The 22592-nt window shown below is 42.2% G+C and overlaps 1 protein-coding gene across 36 annotated transcripts in view; it reads left to right on the forward strand.

Annotated features, from left to right (window-relative positions):
* Positions 1-22592, forward strand: part of ZMYM2 (zinc finger MYM-type containing 2) — a 190509-nt gene that overhangs the window by 53594 nt on the left and 114323 nt on the right. For 34 of the 36 annotated variants that reach the window (XM_043504246.1, XM_043504261.1, XM_038420584.2 and 31 more), the window contains 2 exons: positions 1864-2029; positions 3485-3697. In XM_043504246.1, the coding sequence (XP_043360181.1) occupies positions 1864-2029; positions 3485-3697 (379 nt within the window). Of the gene's footprint in view, positions 1-1863; positions 2030-3484; positions 3698-5049; positions 6507-22592 lie in introns of those variants that run through there. The other 2 variants (XM_038422318.2, XM_038422232.2) reach the window with 1 other exon arrangement.

Below are 22592 nucleotides of genomic sequence, written 5' to 3' on the forward strand. Positions count from 1 at the left end.
GGCTGTATGTCTTCAGTACTTTCAGCTCCTCTCAGTTTTATAAATTTAGAACTGAACATGGGATAGACTTTTTTGGGACATGTCCATCTCCAACATGAGAATGTAGCATGCTATCACTTGACCTCCAGACCTGTTCAGTCAGTTCTTGCTTTATGCTGCTGAATGGTATTTCCATTGCATCAGTCAGTAATCATAAAAAACAAAAGCTGTGTGACTGTAAGGAAAAGGGAGATATTTTTCCTCTCTCATAACTTCGATGGGGGGGGGGGGGGGAGGAGGCAGAAAAGAACCCTCCGGTCCATGTGTATGCACAGATGATATGGATGTACTACAGCCCCAGCTACAGAATCTGGCTCTTTAGTTTAAGCTGTAGAGACTCACACTTTTTTACTTTTATGGGAATAAGGTTCTTGTGAAGTAACAGCAAAATTCACTAGTAAATATCACGTGTGTTCAAAGCCGTTAAACTAATCCATTGTCAGTTGAGTTTGCTGTTTATTCTGTGTCTATTGTTAACCACAACTTTCTGATGAATATCTATAATGTATGATCGATCTGATTTGGAGGGGGCTCTTCATTTTAGGAGCTAGAAGTATCTCTTAAAAACTCTGCTTCCATCCGAAAACCAAGTAATCTAACATGTTGAAATAATTGGATTCATAGAGACCCTGCAGTTAAAACTGACTGACTTTAAACCAAGCTTACTTTAAGAACATTTTAATGTAACTTTAGATGTTTGATTAAACCAAAAATTGGTAAATTGGTGAATAATATTATTGTGCCCTGCTATTTTTGCAGATATGGCCAAACAATAAATGCAGAAGGAATAGCATGCAACAAGGCATACAACTGAGATTATTGCAAATGTTAAGGTACATAGTGTAGCATGAGGCTGAAGACCAAGTGTATCTAGCACTTGTCACAAAACACGATAGTGCAATTGACTTTTTATGAGGAGAGTTATGAAGGACTAGTTCAGAGCAATTTATTACTGTTCATTTGGTTAATCCAAAAATAATCTGATGTCTCAATTGAATGTTTAATCAGTTATAGCTAGGCACTCCATATTCAGATTGGTGATTTGGAACTTCTTTAGCCAGTTTGATTACTTTTATAAATTGTGCCTATTTTTTATTTAAAATGATGCATTGTAATATCCAAGCTTACCAGGCAAATTCAGAGTGGAGTTTTGGTCTTAACAAAAATTTCTGGCTATAGCTAAAAAGACCGTTCTTCAGTGTCATATTTCAGAAGAAAATCTCCAAAAATAATAAAATAAAGTGCTGATATTAGTTGTAGCAGTGTTATGGGTTTTTGAGGAGCAGGAAATAGATGTTTATTGACTAAGTTTAAAAAAAATACTCTTTTTTTTATTGTTAGGAAACAGCTTTTGTTTAAAACATATCTGTGGTTTTATGTTTAAAATTTAATCTTTTTGCATGTACTAAGTAAAACAAGCTAGATATGCTCAACCAGTAACTGCTCATTGGTAAAAGCTGTTTTACAAATACTGTATCTTCAATATTGGAAGTAATGTAGGGAAAAACATATAGCCTGGTATTCTTTTGGATATACAACAAAAATTGCTTTGTTTTAATGGTTGATTTGCAATGTTAATGTAAAGTTGCTCAGAACTATTTATATTTTAGCAAATAGTATTAAACTCAAGAGAAACAAATGCAACAGATAGAATGATTGATGGATGTCAGTACAGTGGGACCATCTTGAAAACAGTTTTGAACCAAAAGCTATTTGGAATCTGAGAAATTAAAAGTGCATGGTGGGGGGGAGGAAGAATCAATTATATTGTTATGAAATACTATTTAAAAAAAAGTTTTATGCTCTAGCGTTTTTGTCTTTCAGAGATATAACAACAATGAAAGGCACCATTGTTGCTCAAGTTGATTCCAGTGAGTCTTTCCAGGAATTTTGCAGTACATCATGTTTGTCCTTCTATGAAGACAAGCATAATCCCTCAAAAGGAATCTTGAATAAGTCAAGATGCACTATCTGTGGTAAACTAACTGAGGTCTGGTTCAATTTTTGGTCTCAACTCTTAAATTGCTTATTAATAGAACATTTATTATTAAGAAGTTGATTCTAAAGAGTGGTAAAATGTCTATTTTTTTAAAGTTGTCCAGGTTTTTTGTATTTCTTCAGTTATTAGGCTTAATATATTTAGAAATTTTATATCTCTTTCCATCTTCAGTCATGCTTTATAATGGTTAGATAACATTAATTTTTGTAAATTGCTTTATTGCCTGTTTAAATTTAAGAAATCTATGAAGACAGTTGTGCATTACTGATATTTTTGTAGTCAGCTAAAATTTTGGAGTTCACTTTCATTGCTGATTATTGCAGGCAAGGCTTTGCTTTAGACAGCTAGTCATTTAAAAATTTTATGTTAAATTGTTGAGTTGATCACAATTGGTCTCCATAAGAGCATAAGAATGGCCATACTGTGTCAGACCAGTGGTCCATCTAGTCCAGTATCCTGTCTCATGACGATGCTCGCTGCCAGATGCTTCAGAGGGAATTAACAGAACAGAGTACTTAGTGAGTGATCCACTTCCTGTTGTCTAGTCCCAGCATCTGGCAATCGGAGGCTTAGGGACACCCAGAGCATGGAGTTGCATCCCTGACCATCTTGGCTAACAACCACTGACAGCCCTATCCTCCATGAACTTATCTAAATCTTTTTTGAGCCCATTTATACTTGTGGCGTTCACAACATCACAGGGCAATGAGTTCCACAGGTTGACTGTGCATTGTGCTTTTGTTTTTTTGTTTTTTTTATTAATTTCATTGGGTGGCCCCTAGTTTCTTGCATTCTTAAAAGGGAAAAAACTAGAAACAGTTACTGCTTCTCTTGTATTTCATTTTTCAATAACTATTTTGAGGGCCCTCAAAGTATAAATCCAATAGTAATTGATACTAATCAGTAGATTACATACAAATGTTGCCATCAAAACAATTCAGGATTTTCTTTATTCTAATTGCATATTTTGGTAAATTCCCCTTGAGTAATGTAAAGATAGTTTGTATAGTAGAATATACTCTTATTTAAATTCTACTGAGCTGGGATTACTACGTTCTGGATGCAAATACTGGGCCCATCATAGCCATGTATATTCATCCTTTTAGCCCCAAGACAGCTTTGTAAATTAAAAGCCAAATATATTAAAAATCCTGCTCACTGCCAATAAAGTGTATAAAGTGCAGGTGGGGAAAATGTATGTAAATTAGCTCCCCATTCTCTTGAACAGCCTTGTGACCTTGGATTGACTTCCAAGGCCGCAAGAACATCTGGAGCTAGGTTTTTGCCCAGAGATTGCAAGGAGACAGAGTTTGCTTTGTTTGTTAGTTATTTCAAATGCATATGTCACAATATTATCTAGGGTTCCAATTGAACCAAGTATTGTTCTTTAAGTTGTGATTGTCGAGTGTAGTGTACTGATGAAGAATCTTGGGTTGTTTTTTTTAGATTCGCCATGAAGTTAGCTTTAAGAACATGACTCATAAGCTGTGTAGTGACCACTGCTTCAATAGATACAGAATGGCGAATGGTTTAATAATGAATTGCTGTGAACATTGTGGGGAGTACTTGCCCAGTAAAGGAGCTGGAAACAATATCCTTACGATTGACGGTCAGCAGAAAAGATTCTGCTGCCAAAATTGCGTTGGTGAATATAAACAGGTAACTACTTCTATTTATAAAAAATGAAATTTAGCCTATAAATTAAAAAACAAAACAAACATTAGTACTGCTAAGATGCATTCTGTTCTTGATTAAGTTGCTTGAGACTGTTGGTATTCTATATTTAGACAAACCTCAAAGACTCAGCTATTTAACCCATGTGAATTTGTATGTGCATTTGTGGGAGTGGAACTCTACTCATAAATTATTATTGTAAAAGGAGACATGTATCTTAACCAAAAATACTAGTGACTTAAAACAGTCTGAGGAAGAAAACTTCTATCTTTTTAGTGAAGGCTTTAATTCTTAATGTATTTATTTATGGTGAGCATGAGAACTCCATACCTATTGTGCAACCCACTAGTGCTTGGTTAGATATAAAAGCTCACTTACTTGCACTTATACACATTTACATAAAGTTAAAAATGTATATGGGCCATGCAGTCTGGACATGGCTGTTGATTCCCTTAATCACATTGTTTACCTGTACATTGGATATGCTTTTAGTTCCTTTCCAGTGTAGACCATCCCAAGGCCAAAGCTAGGCTTTACCTATATTCCTTCATGAGTGAAGGTTTGAAGGATTTTGTGTCCTCCTTTGCTTAGTTCCTGTGTGCTCCTAAAATTATTATAGCATTTGAAACAAGTCTTGGGTTTTTTTTTTTTTACATTCCAGTCTTCAGACAACATTTGCCCCCCTGCGTTTGCTTTAGGAGGCAGTGGTGAGCCATCATTTAACACTAGTGGGAAGGTTGGAGTCCTGTTCAAACTATTTATGACCTAGCAGGATAATTCACAACCATTGTTGTTTGTTAATTTTTGGGCTGGTCCACTGTAGAAATTTAGTTTTTTCTATAGCGTGCATCTTTTATCCGAGGTGTCATGGTGTTGCAGTGTTAAGCATCTAGGGACTGTGTTTTAGGACTTCTGAAATGAATGTTCCACTTGTAACATATGTCTATATTTTCTGTAGTTTTGGAGTAAACCTTTATATATGTGAGATGATGTTATTTTACCAAGGCTTCTTTGAGATGTTTGTGCACCCAGCTGTGTTGAGGATTCTTCTTCTTTTCTTTCCACTTTTTGAAGCTGGTGAAATACAATCAGTCAGAGGGAGCCCAGTATTGAATTAACAAAGCTCCATTATATTTGATGAATAAAAAGCTCCATAATGTTTGATCTCTGTTCTATATTGCTATTCCATTTTTGAATGTCAAGTGCTGTTTGCCTTTACCCTTTTTGGACTGCTTCTTTGAGCTTGTACAGAACTCAGACAGTATTTCTGGGAATGTATACATGTATTAACAGCACAACTGAAAGCATAACATAAGCCTTATTGTTTTATCACACAGCAAAACCAAAAAAGGGCAAAATAGGTTTTCGAGATATTAAAAATGTAGGCATAGACAGAAGCCATGGAAAGACTTGGAGAAACGTTGAATAAGCACTCATGAAGGAACAAAAAGACACAAGATTAACTTTGAACTTGGGACTGTCCCACACAACCTAAAAACGTGCATTGATGAAATGCCATGTGAGCATGGAATTATGAGAGGTGGAACAACAATTCTGTATCTATTATACATTCTTTACCAAGTGTACTTTGTCATCTGTCTGTTTAGATATTTTTGTACTGTTGTGTTCAGACATTAAATCCCCATATGCTAATGAGAGGATGAGGTGGCATGGCATTGATAGGATGTTGTGCTCTATTGTGTGCTGGGGGGTTGCAACTTTACCATTAGTAGTGGATATTATGCAACAGCATGCTGATCCGGAAGTGACTCTCTCACCCCTTGACCTGGATAGTTTTGCTGCATCCATTGCCATCGGCAGACTTTGTACCAGCAAAATCTCTTGCATTGTGAAAGGATTATTATGTATATGATGTTGGGGGGCTGAATGGCTTATGGAATGGTAATGAGCTGTGAAAAGATTAATCTCTAATGCCAGTTTGTATCCACCCAGGTTGTTGTGACCAAATGTAATTCATAGTAGGTTTTCAAATATTATAGACAGTGAATGGTGGATTTAAAATTCTTGTTTAAATGAGGTACGTTCCAAAAGAGTATAATTGTTCTGATGGTGTATGGTGTGGGTGGCAAAATGTCTCAGGCCATAATTAATTTTATAATGACAAATCTGACTAGCATTTACGTTTTAACTTGAATTTGAAATCATTTGAGGAAATTTTGGAAAATAATTAACTTTTGTTAAGTGGGTGCTTCTTGTGAGAAGTATAAATGTATAATCTTGTTCAATAACCGGTTTTTGTGTCTATCAAATGTGTCTATCAAATTCATCTTTTAAAGGAATTTTGACCATGAAAGCTCAATCATTGCTAGCAATAGGTAATTATAGATTAAAATGTATTTACTTTCACACAATAGTACTAGACCTCTTTCTGGGGATTTTTCTGTCATTTTATTTTCAGGGGCAGTGCACCATAGGAAAGGAAGGACAGACTTCTAAAATAATATAGAAATAATCCTCCTTTTGTCAAAACAGTAATACAGGGGTTGATGGGGAAGCATTTAGCTACATTAGTATTTTGTTTAGCAGGTTGTCATCCTGTGTGGTATGCCTAAAATTTTTAGTGAATATATTCCACGTATGTGCAAGCAATTGTACAATAAGTGGGGGTCTATCTTTTTGCTATGAGTTGTATAAAACTAGTATATCATGTACTGTAATTGTCATATATCAACTGGTCTTTTATAACTATGTAGTACTCGTAAATTAGAATTGACACAATATTTGTACCTACCTACTTAATCCTTATGTGTGAAATAAATATTACTTAAAAATGTTTGGAACTAGTTTTCATAACGTACGTACGGTTTTTCTTAGGATTGAAGTGAAATTATGTGCAGACCAAAATGTTATGCCTTTTGGCAAGGAGATTGGTGGTAGAGAACCAGGACAAATGGGTCATGATTTGGTGTGGCTGATCCTTCATTTTACGTTGTGGTGGTGGGGGAGATAGGGAAAGAGGAGGCAATGCTGTTTTTGAATTAGAGGGACATTGGATAAAATAGACAGAAGCTCTTACCTCATTTTCAAAAATATGAATGCACTTAGGAGGTGAAGTCCCATTGACATAAGCTCCTAAATGGACATGTCATTTTTGAAAATGGGACTCTAGGGCCTAGGTATTTTTAAAAATTTTGTCCTTCATAACTAAGGAGATAACTGGCCCCTCTTTAATATGGCACAAGTGAACCTGTACTGTATACACCTGTATGCATCAGCGCTTGAAAGATATCTATTAAACTAAAGGATAACTGGGGAAAAGTTACAAATGAATAGACGATGGAAAGATGAACAATAAAAAAACCAAAATAGGTATAGCTTGACCAAACTATTTAGTTATGATTATTTAAAGTGTGTTGACACCCACGAGGGAGACCAATTATTTATGGTGGCACAAGTGGGTATAATCAAGAAATGGAATGATACTAAGTAAAGGACAATTTAGGTTAAATGTCAGGAAAACTTTCTTGAAACATACGTTAAACATGGAAGACACTTCCAAGCGAAGTAGACCCAGAACCCTTTCCTGTCGTCTTTGTTGTTGAAGTTCATACTCTCCGGTACTGGGAGAGGTAGGGAGCAACTCAGAGAATGACCGTAGAAAAGTAAATGAATTACCAGAAGAAAATAAGATATTGTTTGAATACATGTAGCCATGTATTCCACTTAAGGGTGTGGGTGCCCAGTGCAGTAGAACCAGAGAAATTTGCCTACCAATAGAGGAAGGTGCTTGCGCCTTGTGGCTGTAGCTCCTCTCCTGGCTACATGAAGTGGTTCTGCCCTGACCCTCCCTGAGTTCCTTCTTATTGCCTGTGGTGGGGTTTAAACAGTGTCCCCCCAACAGCAATCTCCACAGTTGGTGCTTGCTCTGTATTGGTGACACCTACATCAGGGAGTGTTGTGTGATCTGCAGATGGTTTAAGAAATGGACTCAAGTGGCTTGGGACCTTTGCCTGAAGAAGTGCCTGCTTGAACAGGCCATGTAGCCTGCATTGGTATCAAGGCCTTCATTGAGTTGGAGATTGCCCTTGAACTTTAGGAGTGCTGCTGCTTCACATTCTGAAGCAGGCTCCTCTCTGAAGAAATGGAGAAGCTGTTCCCTGTCAACTGTGCTGAGGAAAAGATTCCATAAGACCAACTGAGGTTGCTCTAGGTCTCAGGGTGACTCTTCTACCTCCCCCAGTAAAAGTGTGGACAGGTGCAGAGTTGATGCTGGCATGTTTGATGGTGCGGGTATCTTAACCCTTCCTCGGTACTGAATAGGGAGAGTAGAAACCCTGTATCGTTGACTCTGGGTGTCTGAGTCAAGTACTGATGAGGGAGATACAAGCACTGACTGTTTCCATGTTAAAAGAAAAGGAGTACTTGTGGCACCTTAGAGACTAACACATTTATTAGAGCATAAGCTTTCGTGAGCTACAGCTCACTTCATCTCACGAAAGCTTATGCTCTAATAAATTTGTTAGTCTCTAAGGTGCCACAAGTACTCTTTTTTGCGAATACAGACTAACACGGCTGCTACTATGAAACCTGTTTCCATGTTGGCGGCATACCGGCCAGCTATAGACCTCCTTTGCCTTTTGGTCCTGACCTCTCCTTTGGTCCAGGACTTTGCCAGGGTTGTGCCAGCTATAGCCCCTTTGATTGAATGAGACTGTGAATCTTTGGGTCTGTCGGCACTGCAACCCAATGTTCCCCTTCCACAGGTTGTGTAAGCAGGGCTGGTACTGGGATTGGCATGGAGGACCTTCATACCAGGAACCTCCTTTGCGCTGCTGCAGTCACAACCACAAAAGCTTCCACGGTGGCTTTCACTGCCTTCGACATTGGTACTGTCAGATGCTCTGGTACTGCTCTTCACTATGGGACTGACACTGCTTCCAGCACCGATGATGGTAATTGATGGTACCGCCTCCATCGACAGCCCTGCTTTCTGCGTTGTTCTGGATGACAGATGAGTCAGACCGCCTCCTCGCTCTCTCTAGTATCACTCTGCCCTTATCTCTGCAATCCTGAGGCCCCTCTGCATCTGAGTCAGGGTTATCCTCCTCCCACTCTCCATTGCCCAACCACATTGAGGGCTGCTGCTGGACCATTATGGGTACCAGAATTAGCATGCATCTCATGCTTGGGATGGAGGTCCCTGGCCCCGTGCCTACTGGGCTGGCCACCAATGCCATATCCATGTGAGTGGCCTCTTTGGAATCTGTGGGATGCTCCTCAGTCGTGGGTGTCCTGCTCTGCGTCTTGCTCAAAGAGAGATGGCTGGCTAGGTCTGCGGTGGTGACCATCAATCCGCTGCAGGCCGAGGCGCCGGCTGTATTTCTCCCTGCAGAGCCTCCAGAATTGTCCTATCCAGGTTTGTCAGCTGTGGAACAGGATCTGGCTTTGGCTCAGTTAAGAGCCTTACCTTTGTCTGTGGACCGTGCTGTGCTGCCTGACTCATCCTTCCCTTCAGTACCGGAGGACTTTAAGCCCTACTAAGACCTTTTGCGGTGTGTAGCTGCTTCCCTCAATCTGCAGGTAAAGCTCTTTCAAGAAAATATCCACAAATTTGTGGATATCTAACAGCCGTCTGCCCCAAGAGAGTTACCCTTCCTATCAGTGACACACTCCTTGAATCAGCTATGGCCCTCTGGAGCATGCCAGGTTTGGTACAATCTGCAGCTAAGTGCATGGAAAAGCACTAGTTTTTTTTTCGGTGCAGGGATTTGCGGGGTTTTACTCGCATCCAGCCCCAAATTCCTTAGATGTAACTGCAGTGAATGACAGAGCTCATCAGGGCAGGTTTAACTCCACCCCTGAGGACAGGAACTCCTAAGCGATAGAACCAGATGGGCAGGAAGATGTATACCTCCTCTTTACAGATGTGAATTACTAACCAGCAAGCCTCGCCATCCAGCTACGATTTTTTAAAACTGGAAAGCTATGTCAAAGTTTGCAGACCAGCTTCCTGAGATCTCACCAGAGGAATTTCGGGCATTTGTCACTGAGGGCTGCTTGGTGGCTAAGACGTCCTTGCAGTCTGCATTAGACGTTGCGGACACCTCAGCTAGGGTGATGACCTCCACGGTCACCATGAGGAGAGGCTGCCTGGCTGCAGAATCTGGATATTTACCCTGATGTCCAGGAAGCCGTTGAGAATTTGCCCTTCAATGGTCAAAAGCTGTTTTCGGACAAAATTTACAAGACACTGGACTCCTTCAAGGGCTACACTGCACTCCTTGGGGGTGTACATGCAGACAGTGTAGAGGTGCCATTATGGCGTTCAACAGCAGCAGTATCGTCCACAGTGTGCATTTGGGCAGCCTTTCCCTCCCCTGAGGCAATGGGTCTACCCCAGAAAGAGGTTGATAGCTCCCACAGGAGAAAATAGTCGGGCTTGGGATTCATCCAGTTCACACAACCTCCCCCAGTGCCTTCCAAGCGCCTATTTTGACTGCTTGGTTCAGAGCACTGTTCCACTTGTTGCTTCTCCTTTCTTATCTCCCCCCTTTGGGGACAGGGTGGCCTCTTGAACAAGGCTTGGGGCTCAGCCACCCATACAGCTGGGTCCTAAGCACTGTCAGATCAGGTTATGTCATTCAGTTCCTCTCCCCATGTCCTCCCCATCCTTCCTCCCTGTCGCTCTTCAGGGAACCCTCTTGCAAGATATTGCGCCTCGAGCAGGTCTGTTTTCTGATGGCTTTGGGAGTGGTGGAGGAAGTTTTGCCAGAACATAGGGATCATGTCTTCTACTCCTGGTATTTCCAAGTACTCAAATTCTTAGGAGGGGTAAGACCTGTCCTCAACCTTTTGCAACAAATATATCATAGATTCATAGAATATCAGGGTTGGAAGGGACCTCAGGAGGTCATCTAGTCCAACCCCCTGCTCAAAGTAGGACCAATCCCCAATTTTTGCCCCAGATCCCTAAATGGCACCCTCAAGGATTGAACTCACAGCCCTGGGTTTAGTAGGCCAATGCTCAAACCACTGAGCTATCCCTCCCCCAACCATCAGGTACATGAGGTTCCAAATGGTCCCTCTGTTGACTCCCCTCCCTAAATTGTCTCACAATGACTGGACCTTCAGGACAGTCACTTCCATGTAGCTATTTTGCCAAGCCACAGAAGGTTCCTTCAGTTGGTTGTGGTTAAATGCAACTTTCAGTACACAGTGCTACCATTCAGCCTCTCCTGTGCCACCCAGGTTTTTACCAAATGCATGGTCATTGTTACGACATATCTCAGAAAGAAGGGAATTCACATCTTCCTGTATCTGGACAACCGGTTACTTAGGGGGCAGTTCCAAAGAGCAAATTTTTGCTTACGTCAGCACCACGCTGTGCTTGCTCGACCATCTTGGTCTCTTCCTGAACACCAGAAAGTTAACCTTGGCTCCCACATAAAGTCTAGTTCATTGGGGCCTTGTTAGATTCCACAACATCGGGAATGTTTTGGTTGACAGACTGTTTTCAGACAATTTGCTACCTTTGCCTTATTCTGCAGTCTCAGCCTTCCACGACAGTTCAGACATTTCTGTGGCTCTTCGGTCACATATTTGGTTGGATGCAGGTGGTTCAATTTGTAAGGTTGCATCTTTGCCCCTTTCAAATGTGGCTCAGGATGGTCTACTGTCCTGCTGTTCATCCTCTAGACAGACTGATTCATCTTCCTCTACTGGTCCTGAACTCCTTCCAGTGGTAGATGGGTCCAGAGAACATTTGCCAGGGTGTCCCCTTTGGCCAGCCCTCACTAGCCAAGTCAGATGTTATCAGTGCCTCCCTGATGGATTGTGGGGTGCACCTGTCATCACTGAAAGTACAGGGACTGTGGTCAGAGTAGGAGGTTTCACTTCATATCAACTTGCTGGGGCTTTGGGCCATGTTTTTTGGCACTGTATCAGAGACACAGTTTGAGTGGGAGTTCTGTTGGAAGAGAAGGTATTTGTACTTGGTTTTGTATTTTGTGTGTGTGTGTGTGTGTGTGTGTGTAGAGGCTTGTAGGGGCTTTGTGCTGGGAGAGAAGCTGAGCCCTAATTAGGGGGTGGGGCTTTTCTGACTAGAGGTCCTATAAAGGTAGCCAGCCAGTCAGGCAGTGGCACAGACAGCTGCAGCGGCTCAGGAGCTAGCAAACAGCTGTAAATAGGGGAGTTTGAGTGGGAGTTTGTATTGTGGTGCTTGTTTGAGGTTTGTTTTTGCTGGGGGGGGTGGTCTTTTTGGTGTGGCTTGTGTTTCCCAGATTAACAGGACTTAGGTGGGAAGGCAATGACAGATACGGAGGCAGCTGTGGGAGTGACTCCTGCAGTGGAAGACACATTGAGGATGACTGGCTGTGGAAGCTGTGATATGTACATGATCCTGGAGTGGGGACCTGGTAGGAGTTTTTTCTGCATGAAATGCTGTCTGACAGAGCTGATGGAGGAAAAGATCCGAGGTCTGGAGATGCAGGTGGAAAGTCTGGTTGAGTTTAGGAAGGGGTTTGAGCAGATGATGGAGCAAAGACAGGAGGTATCTGAAGGGAAAAGCTCAGACTTACAGATGGAGCAGGGTTGGGGAATTTTGAGGGGAGACTGGGTGAGGAAAGTGGTCAGTGGAAGCATGTGACTAAAAGAACTAGGCAGAGTAAAAGATGGGCTAGTGAAGGAGAAATAGAGCTTAAGAACAGGTTTGCAGAGTTGGAAAACGAAGAAGGGGCTCAGCATGTAGTTGCTGAAGGTGGAAGGGTAAAGAAGAACAGAAGAGTGGCTAGCCCTATAGGAAAAGGGGAAGAGTCAAGGGAGACTACACCAAATACGAGCCCCAGGAGGATACAGGATGGGTTGAAGAGGATTATAAGGGAAAATAGGAATGGAAAGAACTTGCAGCCAGAGGGAACAGGGGAGAGACTGGAGAATAGCACTGTCACCTGGAAAAGGCAGGTCTATGTGATCGGGGACTCTTTATTGAGAAGAATAGACAAGCCTGTAACTAGAGCTGATCCAGAGAATAGAAGGGTGTGCTGTCTTCCGGGTGCTAAGATACGGGATGTAGACCTGAGGTTGAAAAGGATCCTAAAGGGAGGGGGAAAGACTCCCCTAATTATCCTTCATGTGGGAACAAATGATACAGCTAGATTCTCACTGGAAAGTATTAAGGGAGACTATGCTAGGCTGGGGAAGACGCTTAAGGAAATTGAGGCTCAGGTGATCTTTAGTGGGATTCTGCCTGTTCCTAGAGAAGGGCAACAAAGGTGTGACAAGATTATGACTGTCAACAGATGGCTTAGGCAGTGGTGCCATAAGGAGGGCTTTGGGATGTATGGCCACTGGGAGGCATTCATGGACAGAGGACAGTTCTCTCGGGATGGACTTCATCTGAGTAGGGAAGGAAATAGACTTCTAGGATCAAGGCTGGCACAACTGATAGAGAGAGCTTTAAACTAGGAATTTGAGGGAGATGGTTGGGAGATGTCCAGGTAATCTCCACGCCAGATTTTAGCATTGAGAGGGAAGAAGAGGAAGTAAGAAAGGATACAGCCGTGGGTAGGAGAATGTATATAAGGAGCGAGAGCGGTGTGGATACTAGTCTAATAGGTTATACTGGCTGTAGAATGACTGTGCCTAATAGAGTACAAAATGTGAGCGAGGCCAAACAGCAAAAATTAAGATGTTTGTACACCAATGCGAGGAGCCTAGGTAACAAAATGGAGGAACTAGAGCTACTGGTGCAAGAAGTGAAACCAGATATTATAGGGATAAGAGACACATGGTGGAATAGTAGTCATGACTGGACTACAGGTATTGAAGGGTGTGTGCTGTTTAGGAAAGACAGAAATAAAGGTAAAGGTGGTGGAGTAGCATTGTATATTAATGATGAGGTAGAATGTAAAGAAATAAGTGATGCAATGGATAAGACAGAGTCCGTCTGGGCAAAAATTACATTCTGGAAGATAACTAGTAAAGCCTCTGCTACGATAGTGCTTGCGGTGTGCTATAGACCTCCGGGATCTAATCTGGATATGGATAGAGCCCTTTTTAATGTTTTTAATAAAGTAAATACTAATGGAAACTGCATGATCATGGGAGACTTTAACTTCCCAGATATAGACTGGAGGACCAGTGCTAGTAATAATAATAGGGCTCAGATTTTCCTAGATGCGATAGCTGATGGATTCCTTCATCAAGTAGTTGCTGAACCGACTAGAGGGGATGCCATTTTAGATTTAATTTTGGTGAGTAGCAAGGACCTCGTAGAAGAAATGGTTGTAGGGGACAGTCTTGGCTCAAGTGATCATGAGCTAATTCAGTTCAAACTAAATGGAAGGATTAACAAAAATAAATCTGCAACTAGGGTTTTTGATTTCAAAAGGGCTGACTTTCAAAAATTAAGGAAATTAGTTAGGGAAGTGGATTGGACTGAAGAACTTATGGATCTAAAGGTAGAGGAGGCCTGGGATTACTTTAAATCAAAACTGCAGAAGCTATCAGAAGCCTGTATCCCAAGAAAGGGGGAAAAAATTCATAGGCAGGAGTTGTAGACCAAGCTGGATGAGCAAGCATCTTAGAGAGGTGATTATGAAGAAGCAGAAAGCATACAGGGAGTGGAAGATGGGAGGGATCAGCAAGGAAAGCTACCTAATTGAGGTCAGAACATGTAGGGATCAAGTGAGACAGGCTAAAAGTCGAGTAGAGTTGGACCTTGCAAAGGGAATTCAAACCAATAGTAAAAGGTTCTATAGCCATCTGAATAAGAAGAAAACTAAGAAAAGTGGGGCCGCTAAACACTGAGGATGGAGTGGAGGTTAAGGATAATCTAGGAATGTCCCAACATCTAAACAAATACTTTGCCTCAGCCTTTAATAAGGCTAAAGAGGATCTTAGGGATAATGGTAGCATGACAAATGGGAATGAGGATATAGAGGTAGATATTACCATATCTGAGGTAGAGGCGAAACTGAAACAGCTTAATGGGACTAAATCGGGGGGCCCAGATAATCTTCATCCAAGAATATTAAAGGAATTGGCACCTGAAATTGCAAGCCCATTAGCAAGAATTTTTAATGAATCTGTAAACTCAGGAGTAGTATTGAATGATTGGAGAATTGCTAATATAGTTCCTATTTTTAAGAAAGGAAAAAAAAAGTGATCCGGGTAACTATAGGCCAGTTAGTTTGACATCTGTAGTATGCAAGGTCCTGGAAAAAATTTTGAAGGAGAAATTAGTTAAGGACATTGAAGTCAATGGTAAATGGGACAAAATACGACATAGTTTTACAAAAGGTAGATCGTGCCAAACCAACCTAATCTCCTTTTTTGAAAAAGTAATAGATTTTTTTAGATAAGGGAAACGCAGTGGATCTCATTTACCTAGATTTCAGTAAGGCATTTGATACCGTGCCACATGGGGAATTATTAGTTAAATTGGAGAAGATGGGGATCAATATGAACATCAAAAGGTGGATAAGGAATTGGTTAAAGGGGAGACTGCAACGGGTCCTACTGAAAGGCGAACTGTCAGGCTGGAGGGAGGTTACCAGTGGAGTTCCTCAGGGATCGGTTTTGGGACCAATCTTATTTAATCTTTTTATTACTGACCTTGGCACAAAAAGTGGGAGTGTGCTAATAAAGTTTGCAGATGATACAAAGCTGGGAGGTATTGCCAATTCGGAGAAGGATCAGGATATTATACAGGAGGATGTGGATGACCTTGTAAACTGGAGTAATAGTAATAGGATGAAATTTAATAGTGAGAAGTGTAAGGTTATGCATTTAGGGATTAATAACAAGAATTTTAGTTACAAGTTGGGGACGCATCAATTAGAAGTAATGGAAGAGGAGAAGGACCTTGGAGTATTGGTTGATCATAGGATGACTATGAGCTGCCAATGTGATATGGCTGTAAAAAAAGCTAATGCGGTTTTGGGATGCATCAGGAGAGGCATTTCCAGTAGGGATAAGGAGGTTTTAGTACCGTTATACAAGGCACTGGTGAGACCTCACCTAGAATACTGTGTGCAGTTGTGGTCTCCCTTGTTTAAAAAGGATGAATTCAAACTGAAGCAGGTACAGAGAAGGGCTACTAGGATGATCCGAGGAATGGAACTTTGTTTTATGAAAGGAGACTCAAGGAGCTTGGCTTGTTTAGCCTAACTAAAAGAAGGTTGAGGGGAGATATGATTGCTCTCTCTAAATATATCAGAGGGATAAATACAGGAGAGGGAGAGGAATTATTTAAGCTCAGCACCAATGTGGACACAAGAACAAATGGGTATAAACTGGCCACCAGGAAGTTTAGACTTGAAATTAGACGAAGGTTTCTAGCCATCAGAGGAGTGAAGTTTTGGAATAGCCTTCCAAGGGAAGCAGTGGGGGCAAAAGATCTATCTGGTTTTAAGATTCTACTCGATAAGTTTATGGAGGAGATGGTATGATGGGATAATGTGATTTTGGTAAGTAATATTGATCTTTAAATATTCAGGGTAAATAGGCCTAATCCCCTGAGATGGGATGTTAGATGGATGGGATCTGAGTTACCCAGGAAAGAATTTTCTGTAGTATCTGGCTGGTGAATCTTGCCCATATGCTCAGGGTTTAGCTGATTGCCATATTTGGGGTTGGGAAGGAATTTTCCTCCAGGGCAGATTGGAGAGGCCCTGGAGGTTTTTTTGCCTTCCTCTGTAGCATGGGGCATGGTTGACTGGAGGGAGGCTTCTCTGCTCCTTGAAGTCTTTAAACCACGATTTGAGGACTTCAATAGCTCAGATGTAGGTGGGGTTTTTCGAGGAGTGGGTGGGTGAGTTTCTGTGGCCTGCGCTGTGCAGGAGGTCAGACTAGATGATCAGAATGGTCCCTTCTGACCTTAGTATCTATGAACCTATGACACTGGTTCACATATTTACTGACAGTACCACTGCGATGTATTATTGAGCAAACAAGGTGAAGAACACTCCAGGTTGCTTTGCTTAGAGGCAATCAGGCTGTAGAAATTCTGCATTGTGGAGAACATTACTCCAGTGTTCACTTGACCAGGGTTCAGAATCATCTTGCAGACATCTTAGCAGATGTTTTTCCCTAAATCACATATGATCCCTGAAGACAAGTATCCTCCAGTACATCATCAAACAGTGGCGCATTCCAACGATTGACAACAGGAAACGTCTGTTTTGCTCTTGATGGGGCCTCAATCCAGGCTCCCTGTCCAATGCTTTTCCACTTCTGCTGGCAGTCTGCTCTCCTGTATGTGTTTCCCTCCTTCTCCGTCATCCCTCAGGTCATCCTGAAGATCAAGGTGGACTGAACTAAGCTCATTCTCATTGCCCCTGGCATGGTTGAGACAGTGCTGGTTCTCTGACTTTCTCACACTGTCTATTGAGCCTCCCATACTACTTCCTTTCCATCCTGACCTCCTCAGTCAGAATCACAGCCCCAACTTGCATCCCATGCACAGCTCCCTGCATCTCATGGTGTGGCTGCTGCATGAATGAGGAGCCGGAAGAGCAGTGTTTAGTGGCTGTCCAGCAAGTCCTGCTCAGTAGCAGAAAGTCATCTACCCTGATAGCCTATTCAGTGAAATGGAAGTGGTTTTTGGTGTGGTCATTAGCCTGCAGACTCTAGACGATGCTGGCTTCTATCCGGGACATCTTGAGTACCTGCTACAGCTTCAGTTGTTGGGGCTTGGGCATCGTTCATGGAATGTGCTCTGACAGTGAAACTGGCATTTCATCCTCCTGTTCAGGGAAGATCAGTCTTCTCTAATGCCATGGTAACAAGATTCTTGAAAAGGCTTCTTCGTCTACATCCTCTGATCTGAGAAATGATTCCCCTGTGGGACCTAAACATGGTCCTAGTGGCTCTGATGGATCCTCCTTATAAACAGTTCTTGAAAGGTGACTTTATGATCACACCCCAAAATTTTGTCTAAAGTGGTCTGTTTCATTTGAACCAGATGGCATATTTACCAGTGGGGTGTTTGTTTTTTTTTTTTTCCCCCCGAAGCTGCCTTCATATCCATAGGAGCAGTGTCTCAATATCTTAGATGTCAGGCGATTGTTAGCCTTTTATCTGGACTGGACTAAACAGTTTCATGCTTCACCATGTTTGTGTCTACGCTACAGTCTTTGAAGGGTCAGGCAGTCTCTTCACAGATAATCTCTGAATGGATAACATCCTTCATCAAGATGGCATATGAAGTAGCTTTGGCTATGCCCCCTCAGAGTATGAGAGCTCATTCTATGAGGGTGTAAGCAGCAATCCATAGTGTTCCTCAGTGATGTTTCCTTATTGGATGTATGCAGGGCTGCTTCAGGATCCTCGATACCTGGGTTCATAAATTATTATGCCATAACCACATCTTCCAAGGTGGATGCAATCTTTGGTAGAGCAGTCCTGCAGTCCTTGTTTAGTTAGACTTCAAGCCCTGCCTATTGGGACTGTGAGGGGTTACTGCTAGTGAGTCACCTAGGTGGAATACATGGCTGCATCTATTTGAAGAAAAAATGGTTATTTACTGTAGCTGTGGTTCTTCGCAATGTGATGTAGATGTGTATTACATGACCCATCCTCTGTCCCCTCTGCATCAGAGACTCATTTCCAAGCATTTGGTGTGACGCAACTAAGAGCGGATCAAGGTACTGCCGCTTCATGTAGCCTGGAGAGGGGCCATGGCCACAAGACACACTTGTTACCCCTCTATGGGTACTGCTAGGAAAATTTTCTCCAGCTCCAGTTCGCTGGGTACATGCATACCTAAGTGGAATATGTATCTGCCTGCATAACGTCTCGAAGAACCAGTTACAGTAACTTTGGAGCATCCTTGACAGATGTGAAATAGTTAAAGTAATGATCACAGAAGCTGAAAGGAAAACTAATGTTATTACACTAAGTTACAGTGCATGCAGTTGAACATTTTTACCTTTTAATACTGGTTTGAGCAGGTGCTCCCTGAAGTTATAATGGGGAATATTACCAGTTCTAGTATTATTCTTACCTACTGGTTGAAACAACCCCCTACTATGTCCATTGTATAACTATCTCTAACAAGAGAAGTGACATCTTTTGGTTCTTGTTAATTTGTACCTGTGACCAATATGTCTTCCATTTTTCCACAAACCAATCAAGAGAATATCCTTTCAAGGAAGTGGCAGTGCCTGGTTGTGCTTAGGTTTGCTGGTGGGTTTCAGGCACTTGCTTGGCATACTCCTCTTTGGTCACAAACCAGTGCAGTTATTTTGATCATGATATCAATCATACCTTTCATCTTAGTCTGCTCAGTCTAAGCTTGACTGAATTCAGTGTGCCTGCTTTTACTAGATTGCATCTGCTATTATAGCACTATGACCCTGCCTACACGGCAGTCATGCCAACTGAAGTTAAGTGTATACAGCTGCCATAGTTAGTACATCACTGTGTACGTGCATACTTGGCTCCTTGTGTCAGTGATGCACATAATTACCGGGTCTGCTTGTATCAATGCAGAATGTATTGCAATATGGGCAGGTATCCCACAGTGCACCTCACCACTGTCTGGCACGCTGGCTTGTTACCCTGAAAAATGAGTTTTGGGACGCTGCTATAATAACCTGCCTGTTGTCCCCTTAATCTGTTCTTCCCAAGGTAAAAGTTTCTGGGGTTGTTAAGGAAACACTAAAGGACACAGATATAACCTGCCAATAAAGTAATTGACACAGGCAGTGTTTTTTACAAAACAAAATATCTTTTTATTAAAGTAACTAATAAGCCCTACTACAATATGACCTAAAAATCCTAAACAAAGCACAAAATCCCTGACACCAATCCCTTATTACAAGTTAAAGAGCATTCAAATTATAATAGCATATAGCAGCGGTGACCAGACTTACAGACCCTCTGAGCTGCATACGATAGTCTTCAGAAATTCAAGAGGTGGGCGTGTTTGCTGGGGCTTGGGACTTCAGCCCTGCGGGGCGCATCTGTTGGGGCTCAGGGCTTCAGTCCCATTCCTAGTGAAGCTCTGAGCCCTGGCAGATGCGCCCCACAGGGATGAAGCCCCAAGACCCACCCATCCTGCTGCAGGGCAGAAGTCCTGAGTGCTCTCTTCCTTCTCTCTTCTCTTCCTCCCCCCCCCCACCCAGTCTGGTAGTGGAGAATGCCGGGGGGAGGGGTGTAGATGGTGGTTCAGAAGCCGCACTTTAACTGTAAAAGAGCTGCAGTTTGGCCATCTCTTGCATATAGTTCAAATGATTCTAAGCGAAGCCGTTTGTTACAAGTGGCCAGTTTGTAACAAATTGCTGACAGCCCAACTTAAATTTTACGTTGTTTTACATAAATAAAATACAATTCACACACACACACACACACACACACACACACACACACACACACACATTCCAAGCATACACATAATAAATACTATACTAAACGTATCAAAGTCTGGCAAGCTTACTTTATAAATCTGTTGGTATCCCTTTAAATGCACTGTTGCTGCTTTTTAAAATTTTTAATCGCTGTTGCTGTTCAGTTCCTGGTCAGTCAGCTTTGCTCCGCTCTGCTTTTCCTCTCTCTCTGTTGGCTTCCAGTTCTCTGTTGTTTCCGATCGAAACTCTCCTCCTTTCTACGGTCCAGATTTTCTTCTTCTCTCCCCATCAACTGACTGCTCTCCTTTAAGTGTCTGGCTTTTTATACTGTGCTATTGGGACTTCCTTATATACCCTTAAGCAATTACCCATTTGCACATGTTCGGTACAAACTGTTACCTCAGAATTACGATTGACAGCTCTGACTTTCAAAATAAGTTGTGACCGGTATGAGTGGGCTGTGACCAGCTAGTGGCTCAGTTAACTCACTTCTCTATCATCCCTTATTGCATATGCTCAATAGCCAGCAATTTTGCACATGTTCACTGTTTTCATTTACCTCAGAGCTGTGATTCTGCCATTCCACACATACATATATACCTTACTCTTTGCCTGGGCACCATTTTAGAAATCCTAAGTTCTTACTGAGCATGCTCAGGCTCTGCAGCATTCATCTCCGGGTGCAGTGATTTTTGCTTATTCAAAAGATTTAGAAAGGCAAAGTGGAGACTGGAGACTTTCTCTGGTAATAGGCGTTTGGAAAGTTTTGGCAATGCATGATGGGGCCGAAATGAGTCCCACGGGTGACTGGGAGCAATTTCCCAGTTGCAGCTGTCTCCAACTCATTATCTGTATCCCATAATTTTTGTGCCTTTTTCTCAAAGTCCTACAATTCTTCATGGCCCTCCACACTGTCCACCAGCTCTGACAGCAGCATGGAGCTTGCACAGCTCTGTGCTATTGTCATGAGCATTGTAAGCACTGGATGCATGATCCTGGAGTATTTGCAGAGCCGCAAAAAGAACCGAATGCGTGGGGAACATGACTATTCCTTGGAGGACAGGTTGCTGTGGGACATAGCAAGAACCAATTCAAGGTTGTTGGTGGCATTCACATAGCAGCTGCAGATGGTAGAGTGCTGCTTCTGGCCCTGAGAAACAAGCACTGACTGCCAGCATCGCATTGTAATTCAGGTTTAAGATGATGAGCAGTGGCTGCAGAACTTTTGGCTGGGCAAGGCCACGTTCTTGGATCTAAGCACTGAGATCAGCCCAGCTAATTCAGGGACACCAAAATGAGAGCTGCACTAACAGTGGAAAGCTGAGTGGTGATCAGCGGGGAAACGTGCAAGGCCCGGTTGCTACTGGAGTCAGGAAATCCACCCTGGAGGGCTGTGCAAGCATGCAGAGTCATTAATTGTCTCCTGGACTGTGACTCTGGGCAGTGTGCAGGACATAGTGGATGTATTTGCAGCAGTGGGGTTCCCAAACTGCAGTGGAGCCATGGACTGCGCACACATCCCTATTTTGCCACCAGATCACCTTGCCACTGAGTACGTCAACTAAAAGGGTTACTTTTCTATGGTAATGTACCACTGGTGGATCACCAGGGACACTTCATTGAAATAAGTGTGGGCTGGTCTGGGAAGATGTCTGATGCTCTTATCTTTAAGAACATAGGGCTGTTAAAACTACAAGCAGGGACTTTTCCCCCAACCGGTGGATTACCATTGGGGAATATTGAAATACCAATAGTGATCCTGGGGGACCCAGTCTACCTCTTGCTCCCTTGGCTCATGAAGCTGAACATTGGCCACCTCAACAATACCAAGGAATGGTTCAGCTACTGGCTCAGCAGGTGCAGAATGACTATTGAATGTGCTTTTAATTGTTTTAGGGGGTCCTGGTGTTTACTCAAAAGATTGGACCTCAGTGAGAAAAATATTCCAATGGTTATAACTGCCTGCTGTATCCTGCGTAATATCTGTGAAGCAAAGGCGGGAAGTTTCCTCTGGGGTAAAGAGCAGAGGTGGAGTGGTTGTCTGCTGAATTTGAACGGCCAGACACAAGGGCTATTAGAAGAGTTCATTCTGGAGCTATACAGCTCAGGGAAGCTTTGAAAGATCATTTTAACAGTGAGCCAGAGTAATGTGTATTGTTGTAGTGTGCTCTATCTGGGCCTGCACTTTTGTGGCCTGGTAGAAATTGCGTAGTGATTATTGTATATGTAGGAAGATAACATTGTCAGTGAACCTATTAATTTTGTTTGTGACTGATCCTCCGAGTTATGTGTGGTAATTGGTTACTTTCAGAACTGCTGAGCACTCAGCAGCATATGCTGTGAATGATAAAAGATGTATTATGTTCCAAATAATATAATTTTGTTCTTTAACAAAATTAGTGTAAAAAAAAAAACCCCTGTGCAATTTAAAAAAAACAAAAACAAAAAAAAATTCAAAACTTAATAAAACTTAATAGAGCAGAACTTACTAAAGGGGGAAAAACGCTCATGTCCATTTCAACTACAGGTACACCAACCATGTCTTTCACGTGTATTTGAAGCTGTGATTG

The sequence above is a fragment of the Dermochelys coriacea genome, chromosome 1, assembly GCF_009764565.3.
Source record: "Dermochelys coriacea isolate rDerCor1 chromosome 1, rDerCor1.pri.v4, whole genome shotgun sequence".
Taxonomy (NCBI): Eukaryota; Metazoa; Chordata; order Testudines; family Dermochelyidae; genus Dermochelys; species Dermochelys coriacea.